Source organism: Entelurus aequoreus, linkage group LG11, assembly GCF_033978785.1.
Source record: "Entelurus aequoreus isolate RoL-2023_Sb linkage group LG11, RoL_Eaeq_v1.1, whole genome shotgun sequence".
Lineage (NCBI taxonomy): Eukaryota > Metazoa > Chordata > Actinopteri > Syngnathiformes > Syngnathidae > Entelurus > Entelurus aequoreus.
This window is the reverse complement of record NC_084741.1, coordinates 59,572,489-59,598,911: the sequence shown is the minus strand read 5'-3', so window position 1 is coordinate 59,598,911 and position 26,423 is coordinate 59,572,489. Positions and strand designations below refer to the sequence as shown.

Here is a 26,423-nt window from a genome sequence, read left to right as displayed (position 1 = left end):
TTGAACAGACAACCGTAATATGTAAATTATGCGGCAAAAGCTATGCTACTCCACATGTCAACATCTCCGCTCGGTGCCACACCCACAAAATGCCAAAGCAACCAGCACTGACCCAATTGAGCCTGGCGTCTTCCATTTCCAGATCAACACCGTATGAAAAAAACAAGTCAAAAACAAAAGGAGATAACGTCCGCAATAACCTACCACATAGCAAAGGACATACACTATTTGATTTCCGATTATGCAGCTAATTTTTATTTTATAGTTTTTGAAATATCTTGTGCGACATCATGCACAAAAGTGCACTTTATTTGTTTGAAATAAAAAGTGCACTTTAATTTAGTGTTGTTTTGATATGTCATCTTAGTGACATCATGCACAAAAGTGCACTAATAGCTTGTTTTAAAATGTCTGACAATCTTGCACTTTCTGTTTTGAAATTACATGAATGTTTGTGCCACTGCTTAATTGTTTAATAAATACAGTTTTGGTAAATTGACTTAGTTGTGATTTCCCTCTCTGCATGAAAGTTTAAAATTAGCATATATTAATGCAGTATGAACAAGAATGTTTTAATGTAGACACATAGAATCATCATACTGGTGTGATTTTATGCATCAAGTGTTAATTCAAGGCAAAGGCAAAATATCGAGATATATATCGTGTATCGTGACATGGCCTAAAAATATCGAGACATATCGCCCAGTCCTAATTACAAGTCAGTCAAATTTGGTTGGTTTGCCACTCCATCCATCCATCCATTTTCTACCGCTTGTCCCTTTCGGGGTCGCAGGCGTGCTGGAGCCTATCTCAGCTGCATTCGGGCGGAAGGCGGAGTACATCCTGGACAAGTCGCCACCTCACTGCAGGGCCAGCACAGACTCATTCGTCTAAAAAGAGGCCATACTGAAAAAAGAGGCTGTTGAGGAAGATTTCTCATGTACTGTATTTCCTCAAATAATGTTTCAAATGACTAATCAATTGCTGATTGTATTGTCCACTCAAACCTGTTTCGCAATAATAATATAACATCTAAAAAAAATATTATGACATCTGATATCCCAATGTTTTGCAATTGTCAATCATGGCAGGGCACAGGCTGCCTGTACAACACAGATGAACTCTTCAAACTGGGGTCTACATCTGAGATTTAAGTGGTTAAATATTTCAATACCTGTAAAAAAGTGAGAACGCACCCATAACCAACGACAGAGGAGTTTATAATGCACATTTTAAAATAATAATGATCAATGAAGCAGAGTCAAACAATTTTTAAGCAACTTAAAAATATAAATAGGATTAGAAAATTACACATAAAACATGATTATAAACCTGATAGCTGTAAACATGACTCGAAAAACATTGTAATACGTTGTTTTTGACTTTAAAAATTAATATATTTGGGTTACCGTAATACAATATTTTTGTACTATTCTAAAAAAAATGTTTCCTCCAAAAACAGCCAACTCCTGGCAGTTGTGTAAGTAAATATCCCAGCCACTACATGAGAAAATAGTAGCACCTAATATTACTATGGATTGCAATACTTAAGTAACACAGCTGAGATAGGCGCCAGCAGTCCCCTCGACCCCGAAAGGGACAATCGGTAGAAAATGGATGGATGGTTGGAAGTTAACACAGTATTTGGCCTCACCAGGTTTTTGCTGAAGAAGTCCCAGAGGGTGGAGACAGCACTGGTACTGGGTTTCCACAGCAGACAAAGAGAAAGACAGCAATGGACATGCATCCTTATCTGCTCCTCAACAAGACCTACCTGTTATTACACACATGCAGAATCATCATAATCCTACTAAAAACAAAAAACTTTTTCAATAAATTTGAAATGTTAAAAATAATAATTCTGACCTGGGGCTTAAAAGTTAACCTAAGCAGCTCTTCCACAAATGTCCAATTGTCATCAATGGATTTCTCTAACTGTAGACGAAATAAGATGACACAATTTTCCCATTACTATTTGTCATTAAACATATATATTATAATGTAAATACTACAACCATTTGATATCGTACAAAATATTTCTACATATTACTTCAAGGCTCTTGATAAATATAATTATTAATATAATATTGTTAGTATATAGTAACAGTACATACATACATAAACATATACAGTATATACATACATACACAGTCATATACACACATACATACATATATATATATATATTAGGGCTGCAACTAACGATTAATTTGATAATCGATTAATCTGTCGATTATTACTTCGATTAATAATCTGATAAAAGAGACAAACTACATTTCTATCCTTTCCAGTATTTTATTGGGAAAAAAACCCAGCATACTGGCACCATACTTATTTTGATTATTGTTTCTCAGCTGTTTGTACATGTTGCAATTTATAAATAAAGGTTTATTAAAAAAATAATAATAATAATAATAATAATTTTAAAAATTTTTTTAAAAAAAATTGCCTCTGCGCATGCGCATAGATCCAACGAATCGATGACTAAATTAATCGCCGACTATTTTTTATAATCGATTTTAATCGATATAATCGATTAGTTGTTGCAGCCCTAATATATACTGTATATATATATATATATATATATATATATATATATATATATATAATATACAAACATATATTATATATATATATATACAAACATATATTATATATAATAGGATTATGAATCTTTGGGGAACTCACGATTTGGTTCGATTCGTGGGGGTAACTATCCGATTCAGAATCGATTTAAAATTATTCTTGATTCAAAATCAATACTTTTTTAATAACATTGGGTGCTAGTTCTACAATTAACTGCATTCCTCCATAAAATAAACAGCGCTGATAAATTGCTCTATTACTTGAAAAGAAAACTGGTTTGGTTTAATAAAATTCTACCCAAACATTTAATAAAGTCAAATACAAATAAGTCAACAAGAGAAGTATCCCACAATTCTCTTTTCTAAAATAAATCTTTACAGCAGACAGGGGCATCTACATCAAAAAGATGATTTGCCTGAGTGGCTGGACAGGACAGATTTTTAAAAATAACTAAATAAATTGATTCATAATTTTTTTTTTAAATCGATTACGAATCATTACAAATAAGAATCGCGATTCATTAAAAATATATATTTTTTGACACCCCTAATATATAATCATATATTATTACATAATATATTATGGTATAATATAGTTAATATGTAAAAATATATAAAAATACATATGGCCAGTTTTTTAAGTTGTTGCAATTGTGTAGGTGTACCTAATGAAGGAGTTGATAACAATTAACAATATACAAGCATGTGACCCCATTTGAGAAAAAAAAGAAAACTGACTTTAAAAAAAGGAAAATCGGCATGACGCGCTGCCACGCAAGCCCTGAAAGAACATTTTGACAATAAAGACTACATTTCCTGCAATTGGCTGCATTTCTACTCTATATTTTTTAGGGTTTTTTGTAGAAAATTTACTAATATCATTATAATTTAAATTTTAATGTAAAACTATATAACATGCATTCAAAGAACTCAGAAAAAGTTTCCCTATTTGCCCACGCTATGCTGTAGCCACCCCCCCCCCCACGGGTACATTCGGTGTTGTGACCTCTGTTTACATTTTTCACGTAAAAAATATAAATTTTTGTTTGTTTGGAACTAAATGTGTTTGGATTGTAATTATCCAAATATAATTAGCAGCAAAGTAAACAGCAGTCAACAATGTGGCTCTGAAAGCGAACAGAGGCAGCAACAAGTAAGCTAGCTAGATCATGCTAACTATGCTAACTATCGAGCTTGTTTTGGTGTCCCTGATCGTCTCCAGCGATCCTGCAACTCAATGGAGCGTTAAAGCAAGAGGGTTAACAAATTTTGTTTAGATCGTATTTTTTTTATATTAAATTTTAAAAAAAACCTGAAAGTGATATTTTGACGCAAAAATTAATGTTTAAAAACGCGGATATCACATTACATACAATATAGGTACATAGAGGCCTTTTTCTGTTACATATAACATTGAAGTGTGTTGCTATTTACCTCATCCTGGAGTATGCCATTATGATTGTACTGCCCCAACATTGCTAAATGAGTTAACAGCCACCATGTGAATCCTAAAGGGTCCTTGCAGTGAGCAGGGAGGCCACTGAATTGCTCAGCTGCTGGTTTCCCTGACGCAAGAGGCTTCATCAGTGAGTTCATGTAGCTCCAGAACGACTACAGAAACAAGATTAACAAGTTGATTAATTTAGCTCAGGGAAAATTAAGAGATCTTTTGAAAAAATATATTCGCCACCTGTGAGTGGAGCCTTTTATTCCTATATTCCAAAAGGTGAATGACCAAGATCCACAGCTCTTTGGTGCAGGAACAATGGTAATGATGACTGCTAAGAATCTCCGTAGGCCTCACCTTTGGGAAAAAAACAAGACTTGGCACGCTTTCTAGAGTAGCTAATTTTTAACAAGCACACTACAAATGCATTTTAGTTACATTTAAGCAATTCATGCAAACTAAAATACTACTTGTGCATCTCAAAACTAAGATGAAATCAGCTATTGCTCATTTCCAACCTTGCTGTATTTGCCCATGGCCAGACCAGTGAGGTCACAAAGGAGGCTGCACATGTGCTCCTCAAACAGGCTGGTATCAGTCAAGTTCTCTCCAGTCAGATTCATAAATTGATGAGCATACACCACCTCGCCTGGGGAGAAGGGAAATGTAAGATGGTTATAAGAAGACGTGGCTCGGTTGCTTGAGCAACCGTGCCAGCAACTTGAGGGTTCCTGGTTCGATCCCCAGCTTCTGCCATCCTAGTCACGTCTTTGTGTCCTTGAGCAAAGACACTTCACCTGATGGGTCGTGGTTAGGGCCTTGCTTGGTAGCTCCCGCCATATCAGTGTGTTAAAGTGTGTGTGAATGTGGAAATTGTGTCAAAGCGCTTTGAGTATCTTGAAGGTAGAAAAGCGCTATAAAAGTATAACCCATTTACCATTTAATTTTTTTGTCCTTGCATATATGTTTAATGTACGACAAGAACAATGACAAATTACTGATGCAGTATTTCAAAGTATGCAAACAAACCTTTCATTTTGTGGCCAAGTAGGTGGAGGATCTCCAAGACTGACCAGTGGATGTCAAGATGAAGGTGCAACAGATGCCAAGAGGGAGGAAAAATCTGTGAAGAAATAACAGTATACACACCTGAAAAAATATTTGGACCTGGAGAAAATTACAAGTATTGCATCAAAGTAAAAATAAAAAATAAATAAAAGCTACAGACGACAAAGAGAGTATCCTTGGTTTGTGTGTGTCGAAACATTTGGTCTATCAAAAATAAAAAATATTACACATCGTTTATACAACAATGACATTTTATAGCTACTGGATGACTTAAGGGGCCGATTTGGAGCCAGCAAACACCAAACAATTTCAATTGAATAACTTTGGTGATGTTTTTTTTTTATGGTGTTTTTTTTTTAATATAGTAGATATATTAATAATATATATCTTATATGGAAAAAAAATATGTATTATATATTACATATACTGTATATCTGCATCATTACAGCACATTATCACAGTTAATGCCAGTACTTTTTGACCCAACACCAGTGTCTCCCAAAGCACAGCTTAAGCGTGCGAAAAAGTAGGTTATGTTGTCCAGATTGCTTTTTGAAAAGCACAGAAAAAGTGTTGCAGATAATGCAAAACATCACAAGTTTGACGATACGATGCCATTTGATGTACAACAAATGAGTATCTCCATGGTGACAACCGGTAGTACTCGCAAACTCCTCATTTAAATAAGGCGTAATTTTTGCTTGTCTGCACACGCCGTCTTAGTTAATCACCCACAACACGCTCAGTAATAGTACGCGCAATTTGACATGCTATTTAGCTCTTGTTATTTGGGGTCTTTGCAGATCAAGCCATAGAGGGTTAACAATTTATTGAAAACTGCACTTAAACTCATCAGCTGATAAAAAGTTTAATAGCTACTGCCTTGAAAAATCAACATTTGCACAAAAATTTCATTTTCTGTCAGACATTCACATTGTCCAGACCTCTTTTTTAGGTCTACAACTCAACTTTTTTTTATGTACATTTTAAATCACTAATTTACTGCTTCCTAGCTCGGCAGCAAAAGGCCTTGCTTGTGCAGTTCAAATATCCTGCCACCTTCAAAGACCGAAAGCCTTTTTGTCTTTATCAGCACGAGGTCATGATAGTGTGAATGTCTGACAGAAAGTTACATGAAATCTGATTTCTCCCCACAGTTTGACTTTATAAAACTGGGCAACATTTGATCAGCCGATGAAGAGTGTGTTTGAGTTGAAATTTAGTTTTGAATAAATTATACTCTTTGTTCTGTCTCTTTCTACCATTTCTTCTTTTTGCATTTTAATGCTCTATCGAAAATGTGGTTACATTCCACCAGCATAAAATGCAAAAATATATATACAAATAATTTTCTCCGGTCTTTAGATTTCATTTAGGAAGAACAATTCATCGACATATTGTTTTAGTCATTTGTCTAAGTGGCCCACAATTTCAATTATGTAAGTGTAAAGTAATTGTTAAAGTAATTATAAATACCTTTCCTGGGTTCTGTATAGTGAAAGCACTCTGAATGTTGATAGGCAAGTCTTTAAGACGTCCAATAAGGAGTGTGATGCCAAACAGCTCCTCCAGTAGAACAGATGGGAGCTGACCTTCCAGTTCCTCATACGGGTGGGATGGCTCTGCATCCAGACTGCAGGAAACCCTAAGGTGTCTGAATGAATGTATACAAATCAAAATGTTTTCACAGATTATGTATAAACACATTAATAACTTTATCCAGACATCCAAGTGTCATGGCCAACATAATGTAACATAAAAATTACCTGTGCAAGAAGACTTTAACATACTGAAGAAATAAAACACACTGTTGTCTGAGCTCTGATGCTTCATAATGGAGGTTGCCTTTTTGACCTAAAACACACAAGAAACATTCCAAGACAGTGTGCATTAATAGACTTCAGCTTTTGGCAATGCCAGTCCAATATCCAACTAACTTAACCAATTCATCCCTGTGACAGTGAGTTACAACAGAAAGTTACTTAGTGTAAGGGGACGTAATAAGGGTAAAATAAACTTTGATTGATTTAAACCGACTTCAGTGTATGAAAAATGGGTTCTGATACTACCAGTCATCAAGATGTACTGTTGGTTTAACTCTAAACGGCAACGGTATCTTGCAATGTTCACAGTGGATCTCTACTGCATGTTTCATTGTCAACAGTAGTACTTTCAAATATACAAAATACTGCCTCAGGAGTAGGATGTTCACCTACTAGAGGTGGGGGAAATGATAGATTTTTAGATGCATCGCAATTTGGACATGGACGATCATAGAATCAATTAGTAAAAATCAATAATCAATAATCGATTTATTTATTGTATATAAAGTAATGCAGACAGTTCTAAAATTTGGCTGACTGCAGCGAACCACCTCGCCGAGAGATCCGACCAGCTCCTTTACTTTTGGGCACTTATGGTCCAGTTTTGCACACATTTTCATGAATTTAATAAATGTGGGAGTTAATTTAACTGTTTCTTATTCAAAATGAATAGCTTTTTTCAAGTTGCAAGTGATAAACGCTTATTTAGTGAAACGAAAAGAAATGTAAAACTGCATCAATATACAGTACATAAATTAAAGATGCATCAATAATCAATTTTTAAAGTTGCAAGTGATAAACGCTTATTTAGTGAAACGAAAAGAAATGTAAAACTGCATCAATATACAGTACATAAATTAAAGATGCATCAATAATACATTTTTAAAGTGAATCGTAGCTCCTGATTCGTAATCGAGTCGTGAGATGCCCAAAGATTCCCAGTGAGTACCGGCATATTTTAGTACCAGTTCCAAATTGGGACCGCTAAGACTATGGACATATGATCCAGCTACCGTATTTTTTGATTGAGCTGACCATAGTAATTATGACACAATGTCAACTTCACTTCAGGTGCCGCTGCTACGTTAAAAAATACAAAAATGAAAAAAAAGGGTACAACCACGTTATCAGCTTGGAATAATCACAAATAAGGAAGCAACAACACACACAAAAGGGACAAGCGGTAGAAAATGGATGGAAAAGTATAAAAGTATAAAACAATATTTCCGCAAAAAATCAATTCACGTCCGAATCGTCATTCTTATTCATCCCGATGTTAAATGGATTTTTAAGTTTCAATTATCAATTTGAAAACAACAGAAATGTAAAAAAATTAACTACGGTAATACTTTTTTTATAAGAAAAAAATAAAATTAAATATGTTTTTAGGCCATCGCCGTGCAACAAGAAAAAGCATTTTTAACCTGTAATTAGTTTTGAAAAAGTGAAATTATAATTATTATACCGAATAATACATTGTGAAAATCGGTTTGAATCAAGAATCGATTCTGAATCGAATTGTCACCATAGAAATCGGATCAAAGTGTACAAAGATTCACACCCCCACTCACAACCATTGTTTCCTCGCTTCATAAACTGCTCTCCAAGCAATCCAGTAATCCACAGGCGAATATTAAGCCACTCAAAAAAGTAAATTTAGGTAGTATACTAGTCCATAAAGTTGCTCTTAAGCAAGATAGCATCCGCTTAAAAGTCTCTAGTAGACATCACTCCATCACGCAACGTTTACTTGGCATCAAAACACACCTTGCTTAAATGCATACCGACTAACATGCTAATTGACTGTATTGATTTATATATTACGTATCACGAAAAAGGTCTGTGTTCTGCACATTAATTTCCAGCTGAGTGTGATTGTAATTTTTAGAAACACACTTAAAGATCTGTGTGGTCTTTACAAGATGATGACATAACAACTGCATTGGACCTTGGACTGCAAACATAGTTGACTTGTTTAAGACTTAAAAAGCATGTGTTGATAAAATACTTCCCTGCTGTGACATGTAACATGGTGTTGGTAGTGTACAAACTCTTGAGCACATAAAAATGGCAATAAAAAAAAATAAAAATCCTAAGTTTAACAACACCAATTAAAATTGTACCAATAAGAGTACCAATGAATACCAGTATCAATAAGGAATATCGATATTGGCATCGGTATTGATAAAATCCTAATGATATCATAATGTAACATGTGATTTGGAAGTGAGTCAGATACACACTATTGTGTCATGAGTAAAATACAGGACTCAGCTACAATAATCAGCTTGAAAAACACAAGACATTTTCTATGCAAATTGTCTGATTCATATTACCGGTACCGTTTGAAAGTAAGTTTCACTCGGTCTTCTACTTGCATGTTAGATCAAGCCATGTATTTAATGATAATTGGTTGTTTAAGAACTAACACAAATATAACTGCATTCTGATTTTTTACATTTAGTACTGTGTTGTTTATGTATACAAATATATTCTTTGAGGAAATGATGACCTTTTATTAGCCAAACTCTATATACTTTAGAGTCATGCTTACCAAAGTCATGTGAGCTGCATTGTGCCAAAGTCTCAAGTCTGCAAATATTTTGCCTGAAATATAACAAAACAAATTAAGTAAAATACAAGTTAAAGGCCTACTGAAACCCACTACTACCGACCACGCAGTCTGATAGTTTATATATCAATGATGAAATCTTAACATTGCAACACATGCCAATACGGCCGGGTTAACTTATAAAGTGCAATTTTAAATTTCCCGGCAAACTTCCGGCTGAAAACGTTTCGATATGATGACGTTTGCGCGTGACGTCAATGGTTTAACCGGAAGTATTGGTATGATGACGTTTGCGCGTGACGTCAATGGTTTAACCGGAAGTATTGGTACACCATTGTATCCCAATACAAACAGCTCTGTTTTCATCGCAAAATTCTACAGTATTCTGGACATCTGCGTTGGTGAATCTTTTGCAATTTGTTCAATTAACAATGGAGACTGCAAAGAAGAAAGCTGTAGGTGGATCGGTGTATTAGCGGACGGCTGCAGCAACACAACCAGGAGGACTTTGAGTTGGCTAGCAGGCGCGCTATCCGACGCTAGCCGCCCACCGCATCGATGATCGGGTGAAGTCCTTCGTCGCGCCGTCAAACGCTGGAACGCAGGTGAGCACGGGTGTTGATGAGCAGATGAAGGCTGGCGTAGGTGTAGTGCTAATGTTTTTATCATAGCTCTGACGAGGTCCCGTAGCTAAGTTAGCTTCAATGGCGTCGTTAGCAACAGCATTGCTAGGCTTCGACAGGCGGCACAGCATTAACCGTGTGGTCACAGGTCCAGTGTTTGGTTCGGTGTCTCCGGTGTGTATTGTTGATCTTCTGTCTATCCTTCCAGTCAGGGGCTTAGTTCTTTTGTTTCTATCTGCATTTAAGCACGATGCTATCACGTTAGCTCCGTAGCTAAAGTGCTTCACCGATGTATTGTCGTGGAGATAAAAGTCACTGTGAATGTCCATTTCGTGTTCTCGACTCTCATTTTCAAGAGGATATAGTATCCGAGGTGGTTTAAAATACAAATCCGTGATCCACAATAGAAAAAGGAGAAAGTGTGCAATCCAATGAACCCTTGTATTTAAGTTACGGTCAGAGCGAAAAAAGATACGTTCTGCACTGCACTCTAGTCCTTCACTCTCACGAACCTCCTCCACGAATCTTTCATCCTCGCTCAAATTAATGGGGTAATCGTCACTTTCTCGGTCCGAATCGCTCTCGCTGCTGGTGTAAACAATGGGGAAATGGGAGGAGCCCTTCAACCTGCAACGTCACGCTACTTCCGGTACAGGCAAGGCTTTTTTTATCAGCGACCAAAAGTTGCGAACTTTATCGTCGATGTTCTCTACTAAATCCTTTCAGCAAAAATATGGCAATATCGCGAAATGATCAAGTATGCCACATAGAATGGATCTGCTACCCCCGTTTAAATAAAAAAAAAAATCATTTTAGTAGGCCTTTAAAGTATATCTTATTGAGCTATCACCTAAAACCAAGAAGAAACAAGAAACAAACACATGTAGTGCATAAAAAACTTCTAAGTATGTTTTTTAAAACATAAACTTTGTGGATTGGTTTACCTGAGCAGGCCAAAGAGTAGCTTTGTAGATTCAACCAATGCTGTCTCTGTAACCCATGCAAAGCCAAAGATCTCCGCTGTGTCACCTTCATAGTCAGCGGGGGCTGGATCGAGAAACAGCAGCAGCCTACATAGTGGATGTGCATCAAATCATTTTGTATTTCATTTATTTTTCTTCTGCACAATTGTTTATGGTATAAGTTTATTATAAACATGCATACAGTTACAATATGAAACAGCACATATTTCCAGTTTCTTATTGTTGGACACTTTTGGTAAATAATGCCAAAGCATCAAATCACAAGGTTCATGCATTTGGGAGTGAGTTATACGAAGTTTTGGATACCTCTGGCCGCAGTGTCTTGCACCCTTTTATTAAAATTGGCTACATTGTGACGTTACTGCTAGGTGGATGTACATATTTCGACATTAACTACAGCTATCAGCCGGGGAGGGAGGAGCTTTGCACCCTCTGCTTTAAGATGTGTAACTGCAGCCCCGCGAATTATTAAATCTCATGTAAAGCACTCCCACTTGCTCGGATAAAAAAAACAAAAAAACACTTAAGTGTATATTTGTCTTCACAAGATTTTGCATGGCACTGTTTTGTCAAGATGGATCATTACAAAATTGGATTAGCCGTTAAACTCTGACAGGGAAAAATCAACGCCGTTGCGACTTTTCTACTTGGTTTGAGGGAACACAATAAAAGGTATAGGTGAACATATTACTTTATTTATTATGCAGCTCTGTATCAATCTGTGAGTGGGTAGTGGGACCTAATGTTGTGATGGGGTAAATTTATATAATGTTTATGAAGTATATTTTTGACCGAGTCTGGATTTTTTTTTAAATAGCGATGAAGTTTTGTCTTCAATATACATACAGTATTTAAACAGTTTACATTTTCAAAAGATAAATCAGGTACTTTTGGACAGGGCAGGATGTGGTTTTGCAATCTGGGAACGCCACAAACTAACATCTTGCAGACATATACAAGCAGAATGTTATTAATGTGACTAAAGAGAAAAATGTTTGCAAAATTTACACCAAAGCATATCCAATACATATGATCTAGACCACAATACATACATTTTAAACACTGCAGAATCAAAATAATGCATTAGAAAAAAAGAAAAAAAGGCAATAAACCAACTGCATAATAGAAATACTGCAAGTTCACAGAACAAAAAAGTGAGCCAAACCTGAGGAATGTTCTCCTTTAAAGGGTCTCTCTAATGTAAAACCAACTTTTCTTAACTGTTACTACTTGCTATTGTGTATTTGGGATTTGCATGAGTTCCGAAAATTTTAAATTAAACCTTGGAGTTATTGCAGAGATATTTATTAAACAATCTTGCCTTCCTTTATACTTTCGGGAAACAAGCTATTTGGAATTTTCCCAACTTGTGACATTTTTGCCATTGGTGACACCAGCGGATTATCCATATACAGTATGGTAGACATTTACCCATAGCACTTTGCGCGCGTATTCCATTGTAGTCCAATGCTGTAGTCAATAAGCTCCTTCTTTTTCATTATCCTCTTGTTGTGGGGCTTTTGAAGAGAGACTTGATGGGTTTTAGTCTAGTTTATGTTGTGTGTGTCCAAGTTGTGAAACAATAATTTATATGTGAGAATATCATGGCGTGCATATAGACTTTAGCAGTCTTGGCAGTAAGGAATGGTCTTATATGATTGAAATTTGACAGATTGTATTTAACGATATTTGTGATTTTTTTTTAACATGCGCTTTGAATGATAATTTGTGTCAAAGACCACTCCAAGTATTATATCCATGCATCCTGTTCGGGGTAATATTAATATTACTAGTTAATTAAAACGTCTGCCTTGTTTTCTTTATTAATACTTTGGCATACTACACTACTGTATTTTAATGTGGGTCATTATGGCGGTACTTGAAGCCAAGTGTTTTCAGAGGTGGTATTTGGAGAAAAAACGTTTGAGAACCACTGATAAGTTTAATAAACACCTTGGCTATAATATTTTAAACGTTTTATAAAGAAACCGACAAACAAAAACAATGTTAACCAATGACACTTGCGTTTTCCAATAGCATTTGTTTTATGGTGTTGTGTGCTTTTTGGTTTTGGATCATTTCTGTTCGGACGTTGCTGTGCGTTTGCCCATGTAGTCAAAGCCTTACATGAGAATGACATGTAGGCATATTTGTTTGTTACCTTTTCAAAGAACCTCTGGCAGTGTACCCCTCACTTGAGAGTGCTCCAGTAGGATCCTCTTTAAGTTCAGAGCAGTAGAACCAGGGCGGCTTGGTTGAGCTCAGATCACACAGACTGTGTGTGGGAGAGACTGGAGGAGTGAGGGATTGGCTGAAGTCGTCAGCCATGCTGTTCGCCACTTTCACCTTTAATATCAATAGAAATCAAATGAGAAACGGCACCACATGCAACATGTACCAGCCAGGTAAGTTTCAATCAACCGTTATTTGTCAACTGTAGCAATGTAACACCAGATTTAATAGGAAACGTTTCACTTTAACGGTACCTTTAGTTTAGGTATTTGTCTTCTGGGCCCCAGTCAGCGTTTGTAGACAGAACACGGAGTTCAGACATGTATATAAAAACAAGCAAGACCAACTAAAATAGTCAAACAGCACTTAAATTGAGAAAATATGTTACTTGGTGTAAGGAATATTCCGTGAATTCGTTGCAAAGTGCGGCGCTGTCACTGCCGCCATCACTACATTGTTTGTGTTCCGGGAGTCTCCCGCGTCTACGCACTGCGCATGCGCGCAGTCAATTTTGAGGTCGTCGATTGGTCGAAAGTTTTACAGTAGGCGCGGCTTACTGAAATGGGAAAAAATAACATGAGGTCTCACTCCTCCTGTTTTTACGAGTCCTGCTTCGGAAGACTTTAATTTCAAATCCAGTATTGAATATAATTATTGTATATTTTTAGTCAATTTAGTTACAGGTGTCATGAACACATTCATTCTATAATACTTAATTCGAATATTGCTAGACATAATATTAATATTTTTGAATTAATTAACAACTGTGACCCCAACAGACTGTTTCCACATGGTCAACAGATGACGTTCTTCTACAAGGTTTCACGCACATGGAAAGGTTAAAGTTAAGTAAAAGTTTCAACGATTGTCACACACACACTGGGTGTGGTGGAATTTGTCCTCTGCATTTGACCCATCCCCATGTTCACTCTCTTGGAGGTGAGGGGGGCAGTGAGCAGCAGCGTACGCCACGCTCGGCAATAATTTGGTGATTTAACCCCCAATTCCAACCCTTGATGCTGAGTGCCAAGCAGGGAGGTAATGGGTCCCATTTTTATAGTCTTTGGTATGACTCGGCCGGGGTTTGAACTCACGACCTCCCAGTCTATGGGTGGATACTCTAACCACAAGGCCACTGAGCTGGAAAGGTAAATGTTTTGTTTATTTCTTCACACATTCAATTCATTGTTGCAGTTGTCAATGGATTGTAGGGAATGTATAATTGTGTTGTGACATTTGTTTTGGATCCTTGTTATCACAAAACTAAAACCATAGCAGCCACGCTAACAATGTTATAGTTTTATTTGGGTTAAATTACAGTCATTAAAACAATGTTTAACATTATAAGAGATACTGACAATGAACATCCTGAATAATGGGAAGTACATCAGTAAGGTGTCTTCCATATCCATAGAAAATGAAGGACATCTAAAAAAGACAAAACAAGTGTACAACAGGTTGTGTAGAGAAATTCGATTAGATATAATCCGCATTAAAAAACAGAAGACATGCTTAATAATAAAAGAAAACCCCTAGATCTCTTAATACAGTGGTTCTTAACCTTTTTGACCTCAGGGCCCAACTTTTCCAGGACAGAGGGGCCCAGGACCCACTCATATTTCAAGTAAGTAAATGTATTATTTTATTTATGAGGCACTTTTTACAAATACAAAACACAAAGTGCTACATAAAACATAGATGATTTAAAACAACAATTAAAATAAAACAACAGGGCTAATGCGATTAACACTAGATTGGTATTTTTACTCTTGATTTTAATCATATTCAATAATTATATACAACCTACTTATTGTTTACAACTTAGTCAAATTATATAAAAACCACGTGTTAATCACAAAGATTATAATCAAGGCTGAGGTCAGGCTGATTACAAAAATAAATAATATACCGCAAAAGATGGTTCTCATAAAAGAATATTGAAAAATAAATGTACATACATTTAAAGTTAAAGTTAAAGTACTAATGATTTACACACCCTCAATTGCAACCCTTGATGCTGAGTGTCAAGCAGTGCTATAATAAATACATTAACTAACTAAATAAATGATAATGGTATATGTGTTTCTTAAATAAACTGTCAATAAAATTGAAGTGCAATCGAAAATACAACTACACCACTTTAATCATAATTTTTGTGATAAAGAAACTTCTCGATCACTTAAGCTCCAGACTTTGTTTGTTTGCTAATGTCATTACTGCCACAAGTGGTAGAGAAGTGTATTACAATTGAGTACCACTGCAGACCTATACGGACCACAGCTGAGAAGCAGATATTTTTTGGCGGCCCTTCTCGGAGGCGCTCATGGCCCAACAGACTTGGCAAGGCAAGAACAGCCTTCGTCATGCTCAAGAACATCTTGGCATCTGGAGCAATCAGAAAGAGAGCCAAACTCTGCATCTTCATCTCCAATGTGAGGTCAATTCTGCTCTACAGATGCGAAACATGGCGGACTACACAGTCAATGCAACAAAAGATTCAGGCATTCTTTAACACTTGTCTGAGAGACACCTACAAAATCCGATGGAGGTCTAAATCCTGAACAAAGCTCTATGAGAGTGAGCGTGACAGGAACTAGTTGCCAAACAGATACTAGAGAGAGGCAGACCTTGCGACAGCTGGAGGCGAGACACTGTGGCAGAGTTAAAGAAACATGTGACCAACTGCATTGAAATGGCCAGGATAGCATGACACTACCCAATGGGTACCAGAAACCTGATTGGTCCACGCATGCTTGAAGACTACGGCACGTCCTGTCAACTTGTTTTACGGCAGTTATGTTTGGGCACGCTGTCACTGTTACCAAGGTTTTATTTTTTTGTAATCTTCATTTCAATAATAATGTCATATAAAATATTACATACAAAACAAAATAAACAGTTCAGTTGCGATCGATTGAATGCCCTTAGAATACAATGACCTCAATTAATGAGAACATCCATAGACATGCAACACAACTAACAATTTTTGAAAATACAGTATTTATTTTGAAACCATACGGATTCGTACAGAAACCCGATTAATGTGCTCAGCACCATCAAATGGCAAAGAATATATATTTTTTACTACTTTATTTGCATCAAATACATACATTCACGATACTGACAATTAAAAATCTACTTTTTGTTAGGCCGCATATATAGATTTAAGTTAGGTGCCTCGTTTAAAAAAAATCAACATTGAAAAAAGCAATTACTAGATGGGAGTCAGTGGTGCCCCAGTGTGTCATTAATTGCAATAACAGAAGAGTGAAAGTAGTTGAAATTGTGGCGATACTACTCCTTAGTTTTTTTTAAAACTACCCCTTGTTCATTTTTATATTATTGTTCTCTTTTACTATTAGATACGCTATTTTTAATACAAAACATTATTAAAACATTTATATCACATATGTAACTATCATATATGTAACTTTGTAAAAGCCAAGTTGTAATAAATTGCTAGAAAGGAAGTGACATAGTCTTAGCGCATGCATGGACCTATCAGGTTTTCGGGTACCGGTCGGGTCGTAACACAGAACATAGTGCGATGGCAAGTGATTGTTGATGGCCTATGCTCCATTTGGAGCGAAGGACATAGATTACGAGGTTCATTGTGACATTTGCTATGCCAACTACAGTAATGGCGGAGATGCTCAGTTGTAACTAAAATCTTTGGTTGTAACATTAGCCGAGAGACAGCTCTTACCTAAAAAAATAAGTATTAAAGGCCTACTGAAACCCACTACTACCGACCACGCAGTCTGATAGTTTATATATCAATGATGAAATCTTAACATTATAACACATGCCAATACGGCCGGGTTAACTTATAAAGTGACATTTTAAATTTGCCGCTAAACTTCCGGTTCGAAACGCCTCTGAGGATGACGTATGCGCGTGACGTAGACCGGCGAACACGGGTATGCCTTCCACATTGAAGCCAATACGAAAAAGTTCTGTTTTCATTTCATAATTCCACAGTATTCTGGACATCTGTGTTCGTGAATCTGTTGCAATCATGTTCATTGCATTATGGAGAAGGAAGCTGAGCAAGCAAAGAAGAAAGTTGTCGGTGCGAAATGGACGTATTTTTCGAACGTAGTCAGCAACAACAGTACACAGCCGGCGCTTCTTTGTTTACATTCCCGGAAGATGCAGTCAAGATGGAAGAACTCGGATAACAGAGACTCTAACCAGGAGGACTTTTGACTTCGATACACAGACGCCTGTAGAGAACTGGGACAACACAGACTCTTACCAGGATTACTTTGATTTGGATGACAAAGACGCAGACGTGCTACTGTGAGTATGCAGCTTTGGCTTCTAAACATTTGATCGCTTGACCGTATGTGCGCAACTTTTTTTTGCGTATGTACGTAACTTTTTAAAAATATATAAGCTTTATGAACCTTGGGTTAGGTGAACGGTCTTTTGGGCTGAGTGATTGTGTGTGTTGATCAGGTGTTTGAATTGTATTGGCGTGTTCTATGGAGCTAGGAGCTAGCAGAGGAGCTAGGAGCTAGCGTAACAAACACGCAGGTGTTTTTATGCAGGATTAATTTGTGGCATATTAAATATAAGCCTGGTTGTGTTGTGGCTAATAGAGTATATATATGTCTTGTGTTTATTTACTGTTGTAGTCATTCCCAGCTGAATATCAGGTACCGTGAGTATGCAGCCTTGGCTGCTAAACATTTGATAGCTTGACCGTATGTGCGCGTCACGTACGTAACTTTTTAAAAATATATAAGCTTTATGAACCTTGGGTTAGGTGAACGGTCTTTTGGGCTGAGTGATTGTGTGTGTTGATCAGGTGTTTGAATTGTATTGGCGTGTTCTATGGAGCTAGGAGCTAGCAGAGGAGCTAGGAGCTAGCGTAACAAACACGCAGGTGTTTTTATGCAGGATTATATTGTGGCATATTAAATATAAGCCTGGTTGTGTTGTGGCTAATAGAGTATATATATGTCTTGTGTTTATTTACTGTTGTAGTCATTCCCAGCTGAATATCAGGTCACCCCCGACTCTCACAGCATCTTCCCTATCTGAATAGCTTCAACTCCCCACTAGTCCTTCACTTGCACTTTACTCATCCACAAATCTTTCATCCTCGCTCAAATTAATGGGGAAATTGTCGCTTTCTCGGTCCGAATCTCTCTCACTTCATGCGGCCATCATTGTAAACAATAGGGAACTTTGCGTATATGTTCAACTGACTACGTCACGCTACTTCCGGTAGGGGGCAAGCCTTTTTTTTTATCACATACCAAAAGTTGCAATCTTTATCGTCGTTGTTCTATACTAAATCCTTTCAGCAAAAATATGGCAATATCGCGAAATGATCAAGTATGACACATAGAATAGATCTGCTATCCCCGTTTAAATAAAAACAATTCATTTCAGTAGGCCTTTAAGTTGAGGTACCACTCTATTGCGAAGTAAATGTTTCAGCGTCCACTGCAATGTTTAAACACAATTTACTTAATCCCAGTATTTTTGTTTGACACCAAAATGGCTTTTATTTATGTTCTCCAGCAATTCTCTTTTAAAACGCTTTTATATGAATGGCTGACGCCGTGTGACCTCTAAAAATCCTCACGATACAATTTAACTTCCATCTCTTTAAGCAGAATAGTCGGAGGCCAGTAATGACTTTGCATAATGAGTTACTTTTTTCCCCCTTTTTTCACTAGGTCTGCTTTCTAAAAGATCTTTGTATTGTACGGGGAGAGTGGTAGTCCCTTTTATCTCCAGAAAAAAACCCTTGTGGCTACAGTTTGATCAATTAAACTACTGAAAGCAACACCCCGCCCCTTCTTTCTCTGCCTGAGAGGAATATAAAGTTATCAGTCTTCCCAAGTGATATGAGGATAGAAATAAGTAGTTTGTCTATAAAAATGTCCAGGTATTTTATCAGTGTCCCAGTAGACACTAAGGCGCACTGTTCAATGCACCCTCCTGGTCTTTCTCCCCCACCCCGTTCTCTCCTCGTCTACTTTGTCTCTGCCTGTGCTCTCCTCCTCTCTGGGTGGGTGTACGCTGCTGGGCCTGCACCTCAGTGGAATTGGCTGGGGCTCAAGCCTTGAGTTAGGTAATCAATTTCAATCAGAGGCTGCAGATTGAAGCTGAAAGGTGCTGTGGACTTTAAACATCTGTACGCTGTTCTAAAACACTGCAGGAGGAATGCACCTGATTTTGACTTGAAGTAGAAGCGAGGGCATCAAAGGCGGGGGGTGAATGGGAATGTTATACTGGGGCCCCAAGCTTGGGATCTCCTTGTCTTTTGTAAAGTTTGAAAACAAAATGTATTTCATTAAAATATGTAAGTAATACAAATTAATTTATAAATGTTAATATATGATTAATATAGCAGTGTAAGTTTGATAATAAGGTTGCTTGAATCAAATTTAAAATGTCTACGACTGACTACACACACATACATACACACACACACACACACACACACACACACACACACACACACACACACACACACACACACACACACACACACACACACACACACACACACACACTCTCACAAAAAAAACCTCAATACGGTCCATTTCATTTGGATAAAGGCAAGCCTAACTTTCTAACATTCAACATTTCACTCAAACCGAGATGTCATAAAGTCATCAAAACTCCCCTTTAAACATTCACACACAGCTCCAGCATGTTGGAACAAGGAACGGTGATAGAAGATAGGTAAAAATTAGGGCTGTCAAATGTTTTTTTTTTCAAAATTACATTAATCACATTTTGCAATTTGCTTAAGAAAAAACCCCAATTTTGTACACATATGCTATTTTATTGTCAGAATGTCATTCAGGAACGTTTTAAAATGTTCTACTTGAATGCATGTCATTCATTTGCACAAAACTTGGTAACAGTTTTATCTAAAGTTCCTTCAGGCTGTATTTTGGATTGAAATTAACCAGCCAGCACACCAGTTGAATTCCCCTCACTCATTTTTGTACCGATGTATTATTGCTTAAGGTTAACAGAAAAAAAACTTGTGCAGTCAAAATCAATTGCATGATTAATCTAAGTGTGTTTATGATTAATGCGATAGTTTAACTACCCATAGTAAAATATGATAAATATATCTGTGGCAGCATGGGAGAAAGTTAAGTTTCACTTTTGCATCTCATTGCCCGTAACTGTAGTGTGTTCAAAGACCCACGATTATAGTTGGAAACAGAGGTGTCACCATGTTTTTAAAGATAGGGGGAGACTTGACTTAAGGAGCTGCACTATCCATCCATCCATTTTCTACCGCTTGTCCCTTTCGGGGTCGCAGGGTGTGCTGGAGCCTATCTCAGCTGCATTCGGGCGGAAGGCGGGGTACACCTTGGACAAGTCGTCACCTCATCGCAGGGCCAACACAGATAGACAGTCAACAACATTCACTAATAATATAATATATAATATATTAATAATAATAATGATGTATTATTATGATTTGTATTATCCACTGATGATAAGCCTATATGTATCAGCTAATCTCTCCTTTACAATCAGAAGTTAAGTTAACATTGACATATTTATAATCATATTTAAGTCAATAATAAGGTTATAGGTTGTATGACTATTTAAATTCAGATTCTGGTTACGTTATATTGAATTTCTTGGCACTTTTCTGTAAAAAAAAAAGAAGTTTTTCACGACCAAATGAATGAGGAGGTTTATCTTTATATATTCTTGATCAAACCCAAGAGCAACATGTGGTAAAAAATGGATGGACGGATGTTAATTCACTCTTTAAAAAGTCAAAAACCTAATAAAGGTTGTTGTAATGGATTTTAAAAAAACTGTTTCAAATAATTCCATGGAATATATTGTTTTTTTGTGCATATAAACATACCAAGAGTGTGTGTATGGGGTGGTGACGCTACATTTAATGTGGGGTGGGGGAGCCCTTTATGAGTCTTGTGTATGGGGCCCCAGAATCTGATGTTATGCCCCTAAGTGGAAGAAACAGTGCTGTATCTTACCCATTTGTGTCGGTGAATCTAATGCACTATGGGAGTCTCAAGGTTTTGTGCCGTGACAATGAGAGAACTGCAGGTAAATAGGATGTGCAGGCCTGTTTTGCGTTATGGGCGAAGTAAGTTGACAAGTTGAAGTAAGTTGAACTACTGTAGCTGCTCTCAGAAGCATTTGCATCAAGGCCAGGAGATTAAACATGTGGGTTGGGAACTGGAGAGAGTGCGTCGTCTCGCTTGGGGCCTTTGATGCCAGACTTCTGGCTTTTATCGGACTGGGTGAATGATATCTCCTGGACTTTCGACTTTCTCTTGCTACAGGTGGGTGGTTCTCATGCTGTATGTAGCACCCACTGTGGATTTTATGCAAAAGAAAAGAGGAGGCGGATGTAGGCAAGTTGTTTTACAGTTGCCAATGTTTAGTTGCGAACTGATACTGGGTGGACTCATTACTAGAGTTCAATGGTGTTGTTAGCGCTATGGTAAAATTGTATATGCTTTCTTTCATAAGTTTTTTATGATGTGAATCGTAAGTTGACTGTGAATAACTCTTGTAAATACTCATAAGCGCAGAAAGAAAGTTCTGAGCTTTAATGTGTGCTGATGCATCCCTGTGTGTGTGTGTGTGTGTGCGTGTGTGTGTGTGTGTGTGTGCGTGTGTGTGTGTGTGTGTGCGTGTGCGTGTGTGTGTGTGTGTGTGTGTGTGTGCAGTTTGCATGTTCTACCTTTTCATCAGGTATTTGGACATCCCACAATCCAACCCCAACGTTTTTGTGCCAAAGCAAGGCTAAAGTAAAAGTAAAACACATTATTATTAAAACTCAATGTTTGCTATATGATCTATTTTATTCAGAATTTTTTGGGCAGCACGGTGACAGAGGGGTTAGTGCGTCTGCCTCACAATACGAAGGTCCTGAGTAGTCCTGGGTTCAATCCCGGGCTCGGGATCTTTCTGTGTGGAGTTTGCATGTTCTCCCCGTGACTGCGTGGGTTCCCTCCGGGTACTCCGGCTTCCTCCCACCTCCAAAGACATGCACCTGGGGATAGGTTGATTGGCAACACTAAATTGGCCCCAGTGTGTGAATGTGAGTGTGAATGTTGTCTGTCTATCTGTGTTGGCCTTGCGATGAGGTGGCGACTTGTCCAGGGTGTACCCCGCCTTCTGCCCGATTGTAGCTGAGATAGGCTCCAGCACCCCCCGCGACCCCAAAAGGGATAAGCGGTAGAAAATGGATGGATGGAAAGAATATTTATACTAGTGATGTCCAGCACTATTTTTAAAATCAGATTAATCCCACATTTGAATTTTGATTAATCACAGTAAATTTTTTTTGTTTGCATAATTGAAATTAACTTCATAAAAGACCCCAATATTTGGACAAAAATGCAATGTTATTGCCATAATGTCTTATAGAAACATTTTTTAAATGTTTTACTTTAACGCAAGTCATTTATTTGCTCAAAATTTGGTAAAAGTTTTGTTTTGGACATGCTGTGGCTACAAATGTGGCTTACCACCATCCAGTGTGAATGTGGATTGAACGAATGATGGGTTCTCATTTCTCTGTGAAGCCTTTGATTGCTATATAAATCTTATTCATCATTATTATTATTTTATTTTGAAGAGAAATTTCCATTAATGACATTGATCCTGGGCTCGGGGTCTTTCTGTGTGAAGTTTGCACGTTCTCCCCGTGACTGCATTGGTTCCCTCCGGGTACTCCGGCTTCCTGCACCTCCAAAGACATGCACCTGGAGATAGGTTGATTGGCAACACTAAATTGGCCCTAGTATGTGAATGTGAGTGTGAATGTTGTCTGTCTATCTTTGTTAGCCCTGTGATGAGGTGGCGACTTGTCCAGGGTGTACCCCGCCTTCCGCCCGTGTGCAGCGAAAGGGACAAGCGGTAGAAAATTGATAGATGGATGGACTTGACCTGATCACTGACCATATAACAACCCACGTCACCTTTCGGAAAACCACTCACGGTTAAGGTAAAGGAGCACTGCAGTCAAAATACATCTTGTGATTAATCCGCTTTGTACATGATTAATGCGGTAATCTTTTTGTGACTAATCACATGTCTTAACATGTTAATGTTGACAACCCTAATTAATACTAACAATCATATCTGAATAATGTCTAACCAAAGTTTTTATCAGCTGTGTGTGGGTTTCACTTATGTTATTTTTATACCATGGTGTTTCTTTCAACTTTAAAAGTAGGCCCAAAGTTTTGCAAGACTATGTAATTGAGTTATGGATTAATTCTCAAGATTAATGCATACATCCTCTAATATTTTTTATTCATTTTAGATTAGACTTGCACACTCTTTTTTTCTTATATGGGTGTAAATACAGTACATTATTTCTTGCTGTTTGTCTTGCAGTGCAACCTGATGGCCACAAAGGGGCATCTTGGACCGAATCTCATGCTTGTTGTGAAAATGGATGAAGCATCCTTTGATGAATAGCTAGAGGTAAGTGCATGTTTTAAGTCCATATTATCCCTTCTAAATATGAACATTTAGTTTGTAATGCCTACAGTTGCTTTCAGAGTTTTTAATTGTGATACCATTTGTAGATAATATCATATATCAATAACGCATGGATGATCAAAGACAGCTGATTCTTTGTTTATCCACCCATCCATCCATTTTCTACCGCTTATTCCCTTCATTATTTCTATTTATGCCATTTATGATATCTATGACTGTACCACGTATGACGTGTCCATATTTATAAGTTTACAGAAGCCGTATGGCCCGAGCATGTGTGTCCGTTTTATTTAAAACATTGGGTGATGTGCAGTTCTGCTGGTAAAAGTGGTTATGAAATAAGGCTATGATTCTGTTGAAAATATGTTTACTTTACAAAATAAACGGCTTAATATCCTTATAATTTCCATATATTTCTTAGACTCGGACATGCTTTTTGACAATAATGAATAATGGCCCAAACCTACTCAGTGACAAGTATTTTAATTATTTTTTAATGTACTCTTTTTAATCTTCCTATAGCAAACATGTTATCATACAGCATCTATTAATATCCACTCCTGCCTATGAATAACATGCATGTCTAAATTGTTGTTAAATTTATTTTGGTGAGATGGGAAACATTATTATGTTTGTTGTCAAACAGCCGAAAGACTGAACCCAATGTGTGAAGAGGTCAATGAAAAGGTAGAGGAGGAAGTGTTACGGTTTTTGGGATATTTGCAAGAGTTGGCAGAGTGAATACGAAGAATAACATATTGGTCCTTACCTGCGTTTATCATATAATCAGAAATACATTTGCAGGACAATGCCTCCTGTCACACAGCAACACGGGAAAAGCGATTCTTAGAACTTGAAAATGCTAAAATGATAACCTAATGATGAGACTAACCCAGAGTCCTGAGGTAAAGCCAACAGAAAACCTCTCATGGTAATAAAGGTATGGCCAAGAGGCACCCTCAAGTTTTTACCAACAGTTATCAACTGTGGAAGAACTTAGTAGAAAAAACATGAACAAAATCCATAGATGTCTTCCTGCCACTTACTTAGCCTGCCCTTTTTTATTTTCCATGACTCCTTACCTTAGTTGCCTTTTTTTGTTATTTTTTTTTTTGTTGCACCTAATTTACTTAGACTGAGTTAGCTCCTGGCAACTCGTAGATTGTTCTATACCAGAGGAGTCTAAAGTGTGGCCCACGGGCCAGAGCTCTGTGCGACGCATTCTGAAGACTAAATAGACACATCCCGGATTACAACATTACACACACACAAAAAAAAAGCTAAGAAAACATTTAACTGGCCCAATTCCTCCAAAAATGTGACCTGAAAACCAAAATGGTCGATGACCTGTGCTTCATATATGATTTCCATGTGTCCCGTCATGATGAACATGTCTAGAAATTTCTTGCAAGAAATGGTAAGTTTTTGGGTGTACTAAAGCCATCAAAATATGTGTTGGTGGTACATTATTAATATTAGTTAAAAAAAACATCTCATGGAGGTTAGATTAGCCAAGTTAAGTTTATTCTAGAGCACAATACAAACGCGAGGCAATTCAAAGTGCTTTACAGATGTATTAAAGTACAAGATGACGAATAAACAGCATTAATAAAAAGGAGTGCTGTCACATCACTGATTTTTTTTTATTAGAATAATCATACTTTTGAATTGGCAATAATCATAATTATTGACAGGCTAATACTGGTTTATGGTTTAAGTTTATTTTGAACATGCATACAGTTACAACATGAATGATACATCACAATCTCCAGTTTCTATTTTCCATTGGATAATTTAAATAAAATTTAAAAAATAGCTCATTATATGGACAAAAATGCAATTTTATTGTCAGGATGTCATACGTAGAACATTTTTTTTAATGTTTTACTCAAATGCACATCATTTATTTGCTCAAAACTTGGTAACAGTTTTAGCTAAAGTCCCATCAGGGCATATTTTGAGGTGAAATTTGCCAATGAGTGAGTCTCCTCACTCCTCTTTTCACAGACGTATGCGCTGAACTTATCACTGACCGTATACTGTAAACAACCGCAGTTAATGTAAAGAACCATGTACAGTTGAAATAAATTGTATATCATGATTAATGTGACATTTTTTGTGATTAATCACGAGTTAACCTTTTTTGACAGCCCTAATAAAAATAGAATCATCATAAAATAATCATGAATTAATCAAAGTTGCTTTGTTACCTAACACAGAGCTAAGATTTTAATGTTGGTTTGGATAATTGAGCATGTAATGACATATATTGTATTGTTTTTAGTATCTTTCATGTACAATGCATCCTTAAATTTTTCTGTATGCGGCCTTTGCTGAAAACAGTTTGGACAGCCCTTTTCCATACTTTCTTGACGTAATTCTGCCTTGGTATACTTCTTCCAACCAATCATATAAGATCGAATTGGCAACTCTTGGAGTCTTTATGACATAGCATACAGCATAGCAGCAGAAGACGGCTAAATGAGCTGAAATGACAAACATCGCCCACTAGTAGAGTTTAGCCAACAATCGAATTAGACACGGTGCATGTAAACTAAGACTTAGCAGACAAGTGTGAAAACACTAAGGAAACAAACTATGGCAG

The 26,423-nt window shown here is 37.0% G+C and overlaps 1 protein-coding gene across 4 annotated transcripts in view; it reads right to left on the bottom strand.

Moving 5' to 3' along the window:
* mms22l (MMS22-like, DNA repair protein) overlaps positions 1-13,810 on the bottom strand; it is a 39,788-nt gene extending 25,978 nt beyond the window's left edge. For 3 of the 4 annotated variants that reach the window (XM_062063631.1, XM_062063629.1, XM_062063632.1), the window contains exons 1-12: positions 13,588-13,810; positions 13,263-13,447; positions 11,063-11,188; positions 9,478-9,530; positions 6,867-6,954; positions 6,577-6,754; positions 5,062-5,155; positions 4,551-4,681; positions 4,276-4,389; positions 4,020-4,196; positions 1,867-1,935; positions 1,655-1,774 (exon numbers count right to left, since the gene is read on the bottom strand). In XM_062063631.1, the coding sequence (XP_061919615.1) occupies positions 1,655-1,774; positions 1,867-1,935; positions 4,020-4,196; positions 4,276-4,389; positions 4,551-4,681; positions 5,062-5,155; positions 6,577-6,754; positions 6,867-6,954; positions 9,478-9,530; positions 11,063-11,188; positions 13,263-13,429 (1,317 nt within the window). In that variant the 5' untranslated portion in view covers positions 13,430-13,447; positions 13,588-13,810. Of the gene's footprint in view, positions 1-1,654; positions 1,775-1,866; positions 1,936-4,019; positions 4,197-4,275; positions 4,390-4,550; positions 4,682-5,061; positions 5,156-6,576; positions 6,755-6,866; positions 6,955-9,477; positions 9,531-11,062; positions 11,189-13,262; positions 13,448-13,587 lie in introns of those variants that run through there. The other variant, XM_062063633.1, reaches the window with a different exon arrangement.
* Between the last annotated feature and the right edge of the window lie 12,613 nt (positions 13,811-26,423).